The 9,935-nt window shown below is 39.8% G+C and overlaps 2 protein-coding genes across 3 annotated transcripts in view; one reads left to right on the top strand and one right to left on the bottom strand.

Annotated features, from left to right (window-relative positions):
• Sav1 (salvador family WW domain containing protein 1) overlaps nt 1-3,830 on the top strand; it is a 22,251-nt gene extending 18,421 nt beyond the window's left edge. Inside the window, exon 5 of the mRNA XM_021178706.2 lies at nt 2,501-3,830. Coding sequence (XP_021034365.1) covers nt 2,501-2,708 — 208 coding nt within the window. The 3' untranslated portion in view covers nt 2,709-3,830. The remainder of the gene's footprint in view (nt 1-2,500) is intronic.
• Nucleotides 3,831-4,820: 990 nt separating this feature from the next.
• Atl1 (atlastin GTPase 1) overlaps nt 4,821-9,935 on the bottom strand; it is a 68,860-nt gene continuing 63,745 nt past the window's right edge. Inside the window, exons 13-15 of one of the 2 annotated variants that reach the window (XM_021178703.1) lie at nt 9,183-9,614; nt 8,129-8,143; nt 4,821-5,627 (exon numbers count right to left, since the gene is read on the bottom strand). In XM_021178703.1, the coding sequence (XP_021034362.1) occupies nt 5,517-5,627; nt 8,129-8,143; nt 9,183-9,614 (558 nt within the window). In that variant the 3' untranslated portion in view covers nt 4,821-5,516. The remainder of the gene's footprint in view (nt 5,628-8,128; nt 8,144-9,182; nt 9,615-9,935) is intronic. The other variant, XM_021178705.2, reaches the window with a different exon arrangement.

Raw genomic sequence — 9,935 nt, 5'->3', positions numbered from 1 at the left:
TATTGTGGTTTTCTTACACTATTGGGCTTCTATGTAACATTTAAGAAAGGATATCAGAGGTTATAAATTTTGATTCTTTGATTAGAAGTAAAAATTCTTCAAAGATGTTTGAATCCTAATTACTTTGTGTACAAACCTCTGGTAATGGATACATAATACCAAATATGACGTTTAATTTTTGTTTTCTTTTTATTTTTATATGACATTAAAATGTAACATGATATAGTACTTACAACCAAGGTACCCAGTTAAGAGCTTGGTACTGTGGTGACACACAGCAGAACACTCTGAAATTAAGTTCTTCCATAGGAATTACTAGTGAGTTTCAGGGAAATGGTGAGTAAATGAAACGACCTAATGACAGCTGTGCTGGAGACACTGGAGGCGGTCACATTGTCACTCCTTCATGCAGCTCCAGCTCCTGTCCATGAGGAGTGATGCTGCCAAGAAAAGAGCCTATCAGGTTTCTGCAAGGAGATTAGTCCTCAGTCCTCAAGTAACAGAATAAAAGCGGGGTGGGGTAAGCTGCTTGCCTGCAGCTTTGCCACGGTGCTGGTGTTCCTGGGACACACACCCAAGATGATGGAACTGTGTGTGTGGCACTGTGTAGCCTGGGCAGCTTGCAGGAACTGCTCAGTACACTTTGTTTTATTTTTGTATTTTTTTGAGCCATATATGTTTTTTTGTAGACTTTGGAATAAAATGGCAAATGAGTTACCAAAGTAGCCATTAGATAGGACAGAAGTGCTATTATAAACAAATTCACTAGACATTGCAACTTAAAGCTTCCTTTTATCTCTACCCTGCAGTGATTTGAGAAATGACCTCAACATCACATAGGTACATAACTTACTGTATTTACATTCCTCTGGTAATGGACAGTGACCCTAAAAAACTGTCACGCTAAAGCTCCATACACCTCTGCCTTCCTGAACTGTTAGTCACTAAATATTCTTACAGGAGATAATTAGGGTTTTTTTTAGCTGTCAGAGTTTTTCATCTATAAACAAGAAAACTAAATCAGACTGCTGTCCCTTGAGCTCTTCCCTTTCAAAGTGTCAGTTACTACCTTGGCTTTATACTTCCAACTTCCTCTGAGCCACTCTAAGCACTGAAGGACTCGAGTCCTTCCAAGACCCACATGAGAATAAGCAACATGATGTCACATTGTCAAGTTTTCTTCAGTTTATTCTCTCATTTTGAAAGTTTATTTTCTTTGATTCTTGAATTTATTTTATTGTTAATTATGTGTGTGTGTTTGTGCACACACATGTGTGGTGTAGCTTGAGTCCAAATGAAAGTATTGATTTCCTGCAGCTGGAGGTCTAGGGGGATGGGAGCTACTTAATAAGGGGTTGGGAACTGAACTCCAGTCCTTTGCAAGAACTTCTGAGCCATGTCTCCAAACCTGTCTTCTTGGGATTTATTTCTTGTTACTCATCCTCAGGAATACTTGGCTCCCAAATGATTCATCTTCTGTCTCTGTTGTTGTGGTTGAATAGGACTAATTCCTCTATCCCGTCAGTCTGCCAGCACTGATGCCACTCACGAGTGACTTTACATGCTTTTCTGTATGACCACTTGTGAGTACAGTATGCTCTCAAGTATTCTGAGTTCTCAGCATTAACTCTGTATGAACTTCAACGAGCATAGGATGTGCCTTCTGGAAATTACAGAGCCACTATAGTCTGCAATCAGTATTAACGGCTACTCAAGACTAATATTACAATTGATTTTTAAAATAAACCCGAAATAATATTTAACAGTTTTTTCCCTTCCTTAAAAAACAGCACATTTGTGGCTAGGGAGATGGCTCAGTTGTAGAGAGCAAGTTCAGTTCCCAGAATCTTTATGGCCACTCATCTCTGTCTGAAATTTCAGTTTTAAGGGATCCACCAGTACCCTCTTCTGTATTTGCATGTGGTACACAGACATATAATGTGGGCAAAACACCCAATATACATAAAAATTAATCTAAAAAAAAAAAAAGATTCTCCAATTAAAAAATAAATAGGGCTGGAGAGAGAGTGCTGCTGCTTTTGCAGGGGACCCTGGTTCAGATCCTAGGAGCCATATAGTGTCTTAAAACTGTAACTCCAGTTCCAGGGTATCTGATGTCTTCTCTGGCTTTCTCAGGCACCAGGCATGTACACAGTGCACTGACATGCATGCAGGTCAAGCATTCATACACATAAAAACTGGAAATGAATTTTAGAGAGAGGGAAGGGGGGAAGATAGTGTATTCAGAGCTGTGTGTGCTCGCATGGGCCTGTATTCCTAGCCACTGAGAAGTGTGAGGCAGGAGGACATCCTGCACACAGAAGTTCAAGGTCAGCTTAGGGCCCCAGCTCAAGAAAAGTGTATCTAAGTAGCAAGTTTTACTAACACAAATACTTTTAAATGAAGCTGAGTTTTACATATAATAAAAATATCTATAAAAAATAGACCAGTTTATTGGTGTAAATGCACATTTATGTCTTATTAACATGTTTTACTACAGATATGACCACATTCTGAAGTGGGAGCTCTTCCAGCTGGCTGACCTGGACACGTACCAGGGAATGCTAAAGTTGCTCTTCATGAAGGAATTGGAGCAGATTGTGAAGTTGTATGAGGCCTACAGACAGGCTCTTCTCACCGAGTTGGAAAACCGCAAGCAGAGGCAGCAGTGGTATGCCCAGCAGCATGGCAAGACGTTCTTAAGTTAACTTATCACAAGCCAAGTTTATAAGAGCTTTAAAATATTTTCAGATAAATGACTGCAAACAAGTTCTTTGTTAATAAAGGTAACTTACTATTTGGAAGTATAAAATTCTAGTTTTACATATATTTTGTTATCAATTTTTTTCTTTTATTGAACCAAGAAAGTTTTATCATTTAAAAAGCCAATATGGCATATTCTACCAAATGCTGTATTAGGAAACTGCTGGAGACTCTGGACAAAAAGTAGTACAGGAAGAGATTATCATCATAAACAGGCATTAAATAGGAAACAGTCACTCTGTGACTTCTTATGGACACACCCTTCTTGTTTAGGAAACGGAAGAGGATAAGAGCACATCTGTGAACAGTTGCTACGTGTGGTGTCAAGTGTTTTCTGGAATGAGATGGTTTGAACTATTACCATAGGTATAGTTCAAAATACAAAACAGGACTCGGAACCTTTATTGTGACAAGCTTGTACGTGTGTGGTCATCTCCCCCCGCCCCCAGCCCCCTGACCACCAATGTAAGGGACACCTTTGAAGGAGGGAGATGAAGTCTTTGAGGAACACATTCAGAAGTACAGGAATATAATAAGTACATGCCTCTTAGTGAGCAACTGTTGCTAATACAGCTTCCTTCCTTTGAGGCAGAGCACATAAGAACAGTTAGCAAGGCTCTGGTGAGACACAGCACAGGCTTCCTGACCACATAGAATACTGCCTTCCATCAGGCTGGGCTAAGTTGCCAAAAATGACAATCAGGGATCCAATAAGAAATCTTGGTCACTTAAGTAAATTTTATATTGCCTTTTTTTAATCTTTGAGAAGTATTTGTCATAAAGGTTTAGAAACAGGTTGTCATTCCTGTTTTTCTTGCTTAGGGTTTAATAGTTCATAATTAGTGCTGAACACTTGATTACAGACAAACGTATGGAACTTCCAGCTGTAAATCTAGAATTCTTGAGCTTCGTAGCTCTCGAGTTGTGCTTACAAATGTTGTGAATATGCATATATATTAGTTCTTTTCCTAAGTATAAACACTCCATGTTAGAAGTGACTTTGAATTATTGGTAAAACTTTGTGTTTGATTTTATATAACAAGTTATTAAATATATTTTTGTGGAAACTGTCTGGTCCTTGAATTCATGTTTTGGTATTTTATATTTAGTATGATGTTTGATGCTTTATACTTGTTATGCTTTATCCTTCTGTTCAGAAGGCCCACAAGCCTATAATGAAAAGAGAAGCTGAAGCTAAAATATGGCTACTGGGACATTATCAGGGGAAGAGAATTAGTGAGCATACGGCCAGCTGTCTGTAAAGAAGTGTAAACTTCTGTTCAGCTTGTAAGCTTACACACATTCTTCTGTCTCTCTTACTTTCTGTTCACCATTTCTGAGACAGTTAAAAATGTCTGCTTGGGCTCCTGGGTAGATGAGGCATTACCATTCCTCCATTACTAGTCTCTCCTCCGATTTATTTTCCTCTAAAGGGTTTAGTTTTGTTAATAAAATTCCACTAAAGATTTCAGTTATTAGAAATATATTATAGCCAGGTGGTGGTGGTAGTGCATACCTTTAATCCCAGCACTTGGGAGGCAGAGGCAGGTGGATTCCTGTGAGTTCGAGGCCAGCCTGGTTTACAGAGCAAGTTCCAGGACAACCAGGGCTACACAGAGAAACCCTGTCTTGAACCACCGCCCCCCAACCCCCCCCCCACACACACACACACAAAGAAATATAGACTCCCTGGTTTACATGAACTGGAAGGATGCTACAGGTAGCAACATGTTTCTAATTCTAGGATTCGGGAGGTGGGCAGGGCCATCACAAGTTGAAAGCCAGCTTGAGCTGCATAGTAAAATCTTGTCTAAGAAGTAAATAAACTTTTTTTTTAAATCAAAGAACTGGAAAGTACCTAATACAATTAGCTTGCGTTTAAGATGTATATTTAAGTTTGAGGTGGGATCAGAAATAGTGTATGGTCACACCACCTTGAGCACCCAGTCTTGTCTTGAAATGGTATCAGAAAGAAAATGCACCTTGAACTGAGGCAGAATAGACCTTTCATGCCACACCAGACCTCCCAAGTAGTTCTAGAGCCAGTGAGCATTTGGTTTAATGTTAGGAAACAGTAAAGTTTAATAGTTCACATATTAAAAGAATAAACCTATGAAGAATACATTTGTGGTGTACCAAATGAAAAAATATACAGTGCAGTGAAACTCAAACACATGTACAAAACAATTTTTGTGCATTTTTGATCAAGAGATTTACATTCTATATTCATAAAGATATAAAAGAAACAATGTATAGTTTTTGGTAAAGCAACTTTTAAGCTCTCAAATATGTTTCAAGGTAAGAGCCTGTGGTATGTATAATATTATAGATTAAAATCAAGCCTGCCGAGTTATAACTGTGCTTTAACAAATAGCTATTATGTAAAATAACTTAAATTTTTTATAGAAATCAAATGAGCATATCCAAACCCAGAGTAATACTACACAATATTTAATTATAACCCAGTAGTAGAACTTAGAAAAGTCAAGCAGAACAAATCTACTATCCTCAAATTTACAAATACCTGAAATGATAATAGCATATTTAAAGACAGAAATGAGGAAACTGCACATTGACGAATAACCATGCATACATACATCTGCTCATTAAACACTGGAGTAAAGGAGTAAACTGTCCGAGTCCTCGCTCGGGTGTTTGGGTTTCACTCTGAAGGAAGCACTTTGCATGTCTGCATGGAAACAAAAGCTTTGATAGTTAGCTGACAAACGGTCATGCACCTGCATGTTTTTAGATTAAATTTTCTTCTTTTCCGGTTGTTGAGTAGGCTCTGACTTGGGTGCAGGGAAAGCTTGGTGACACAGGTGTCTGTGGGTTGCTGCTGCACTGTAAAGCTTGTATAACGCCTAGAATATAAGAACCAGGGTTAGAAGACATTAACACATAGGTCTCATTTCCTTTTTAGCTTATAGTACTATATAAAATTCAGCATGCTGAAGTCATACTTTTCAAATACATTTTTGTATATGTTTGTGTGTGTGGGTGTATGGAGGCCAGAAGTTGTTGGGTATCTTCCTTTATTGCTCTCCACATTATATATGAGGCAGAGTCTCTCACCAGTTTGGCTAGTCTAGCCACCAAGCTTGCCCCAAGAATCGCATCTCTTCTAAGCAGAGGGATTATGGATGGCCCACCACATCCTCCTGGCATTTGAGTAGATCTGAACTCAGGTCCTCAGCCTTGGGTGGCAAGTGATTTAACCACTGAGGCCTCTTTTCAGTCCCAAATTGATACATCTTTATATCATTACTCTCTCTCAAACACTGACTAGTGGGGGCTGAAGAGATGGCCTAGCTGGTTTGAGCACTGGCTGCTCTTCAGAGGAGTTGGATTCAATTCCTAACACCCACATGATGGTTCATAACTCCCACTAATCCCAATCCCAAGGGATCTGATGCCCTCTTCTGGCCTTCACTGGGTCTGCATGTACATGGTACACAGACTTGACATGCAGCTGAATACTCACACACATGTAAAACAAACAGAGCAGTTCCTAATATCTTAAAATGTAGAACAGTTTCAGTTCCACAGCCTGTGCTGGTGGTTAAGCTTATCAAGGTTTTACTCTCTGACCGCACTTCCTTTATCTTAAACATCTCCTAGAATACTAGCCCAGCCCAGTAGCTTTCCATATCCCAGACGGATATGTGGACATCTCACATTGAAGTACTGTCCGTTTTAGACAGCATAGATAGACAACCTCCTGCTGTCAATGTATTTTTCCAGAACCGGCTACTTTTCCATCTTAAGTGTGTGCTAGGTCAGCTAAAGGTTCCTTCTCCATGCCCAGCTGGGCTCTCTTATTTCTATTCTCCAGCAGTGTTTCCACTACTCAGTTCTGACTGCACAGACTCTCATTCAGAACCACCACCTCAAAAAGCCTTTCATCACTGAAGTGACCTCCTCTGATTATTCCTCGTGTTATTTTAAAGGTGTTTGAATCCAAAGAATTTTAGGGCCTTTCTTGAGATAAAGTTTCACTGTGTGATCCAGGTTAGCTTCAAATTTATGATCCTGCTTCCTCCACCTCCTGAGTACTGGGATTACAGACGTGTGCCACTACAGCAGGCATACACATGTTTACATATTTCACATTTTTGGGTACTCCTAAGTATCTTTGTTTTTCCCCTTGGCTAGTGTAGAAGAGCTATTCCTCCGACTGTCACATACTGAACACCCAATTCCGACTCATGTATTCTGGAGTGTGTAGTTTTTGAATATTTTGAAGAACTGGGTAAAAACTTATTATCTTCATAGCAATTCTCAAAAAACCTTTTGTGATTCTGCATAGGTGTTTCCCTAAAGAGGATTTATTCATTCGTGTACTTTATATATGGATGCTTTGTCTGCATGCATGCCTGCACAGCAGAAGGCGGCGGCGTATCCCACAGGACTACAGTTACAGACAGTTGTGAGCTGCCATGTGGGTGCTGGGAATTGAACTCAGGACCTCTGGAAGATGAGCCAGTGCTCTTACCCATTGTGTCATCTCTCTAGCCCCTATAGCTGTTTTCCTAACACTAAATATGGTTAGTACCATGTTCAGATCTGTAAACGTGGTCGGTACAGCACGGTGTCACCCTAGTTCTGGCATGCTGTGCTCCTAGTGTACAGAGCTTAATTCCAGTTCTCTTCAGGTATTAAGTTCCCCTACCCAAGGTTTATGTACAAGCTGAAGTTTGTTTTGTTCTTCTAGTGAATTTAGTTTACTAAATTGCGACTTTGATGGAATCTACTCAGATTGTATTCCTGCTTGGTTTCACTGCAGAACTGCAGGGGATACCTGTGATGGTCGGTCTTCACGGTTAGCCTTACGGGATTTAGAGTCACTATGGAAGCACCCCTAGGAATGATTATACAGTTGTTTCCAGAAAGATCAACTAGGTCACGAGCATCCACCCTGCGTGGGGAAGACTTCTTATCCCATGGGCTGTGGTCTCAGACGGAATAAAAAGAGCAAGCGTGCTGAGCGCAAGCATCCATCTTTCCCTGCTCCCTGCTGGCCGCTGCCACCATCTCTTCTCACACTAAGCCAACTAAACCTGTGCTCCTGTGTTTCTGCTTGTCCAATGTTTGACCAATATGGGGAAATTAAATACTGCAACATTGAGCTGAAAACATGAACTTTTCTACACAGGACTAAAATCAAACACCCTTTAATGATACTTTTGTTCAAATTAAGTCCTACATAATATTTGGAATATGTTAAAAATTCATTCAAATTTACATTTTAGAGAATATTTTCTAAGATTATGCTCTAAAATATCCTTTAATACCTAGTCAGTTATAAAATAGGAACATCATATATACAAATAATATATCTGTTAATTAAAAAATGTTAGCTTACCTCATTTGTGCTTCCCTGTAGCAAAGGGAATTTTAAAAGGAAAATGTTATATCTTGCTTAATTCATAATTTTCAACTTCATTTGCAATATCAATTATAAGCATTAAGAAAAAATACTCCTGAAAATTTTTAAGTTTAGATTCCATATTTTATGAAAATATTTTAAAGAACCCAATTCTGTATTTCAGGTAAGTTTTAGCAGTGTGTTCTAGGAAGGTGCTGAGGTTTACACAGGTAACCCATCTTTAGCCTTGTGTGCATGAGAGCTGCCAAGAGACTGAGTAGTTTGGGAGGCAGTGTTATTTCAGCTTGAGTCCTCAAAGCACACAACTCATTAGTTACCCTTCTAGATCACCTCTAGATCACAATGGTCACAAGCTTAAAACATAAAGTTGTATGGCCCCTTTAACTTCCCTAACTTCTCACTAAGTAACTGAAGAGACTCCGGGACAGTAGTAAGTTACTGTCTGTCTTTCTTACATATTCCCACTGTCTTTCCTGTCCTTCGTTATTTGAGCACCATGCCACGGTAGTCCTGACTCCCTCAGCTGAAGCTAACTAGACCAGCAGAGCCAGCAGCTGGCCCACAGGCAGCTATGTCAGAGGCTGACCACTGGCTCATGCTGCAGCTTAGTGCAGAAGTATAGGTCAACTACAGTCTGAAGTAATCTGATAATTAAAGGGAATGACATATAACCAAGTGATTGTGGTTCGCATATGCCCCTCACTAAGCCAGTGCTAGTCAAGGGCTAAGTTAAGTTTAACTCAGGGTCACGACAGCTAAATGACTGTCTTCTCAGACACTATTAACACTATTAACTTCTCACACTAGTAACATTTTAGAATCAGAAAGTAAAAATGCTGTTAATGTATGTATGTTTTAAATACTAAAATGTTAACTAGAAAGCAGTTGTGTAGGACTTACAGTTAGTTGCTCAAATCTTGGTATACTGTAAAGTCTTAAAGAATGGGCCCAAGTCATGTTCACCTGTACATTTCTAATAGTAAATGCAACACTAATTACACAGTATGTGCAAAACTGAAGGTACTCTCACCTGGTCCCACAAAGCTGCAGCTACCTGGTCAATTACAGCACCCAGCTCTCGATATTCGCCAGAATAGCGGATATATGCCCAGGTGCACAGGGTGATAAGCGTCAGTCCCATGATCATGTTGCACAGGCTAGCTATGATGTCCAAACCAATGAATCCAGTCACGCCAGCAATCACATATGTGATAAAGATGACAACGAACAGTGTGGCGGGGGTGCGAGCAGCATGGAAGATATTTTTGCTGTCATTGTGCTTAATATACTGGATGTAGAGTTCGTCTATTTCACTCTCCAGCTGCTGCAGGTAACGCCGGCTGAACTCTTCCCCGCCCATCTTCTTCACGCCTCGGAATAACTTCACAGATTCTTCTTTTAGCTGCAGGTGCTTGCTTTGCAGGTCGTTAGGGGCCAAAAATGGTTTATCACCACCACAAACCTATGTCAGAAAGAGAGGCTTCTGTTTATGTAATATGGAGTAAATTAACAACTGTATCCATGCCTTTTCTTGGAGTACACCGGAATGCTTCCTAAGAGTGATGGACTAAGGGGTGGGCTACACTTCCACCATCTCGAGACACTGCAGCCAGAACCGTGTTGTCAGTCAGAGCACAGTTAATATGAACAGCCTATTCAACTGCTGTTGTTTAAAGTATAACGTAACACTTTAACATAACACTGCAGTACAGAATGTTCATAACAAATGACTATATTTACTACACTTCTCTCAACAGTATTTTTTTATTACATCTTTTCCTCA

This window comes from Mus caroli, chromosome 12 (assembly GCF_900094665.2).
Source record: "Mus caroli chromosome 12, CAROLI_EIJ_v1.1, whole genome shotgun sequence".
Lineage (NCBI taxonomy): Eukaryota > Metazoa > Chordata > Mammalia > Rodentia > Muridae > Mus > Mus caroli.
This window is presented reverse-complemented; position numbering and strand designations above follow the sequence as displayed.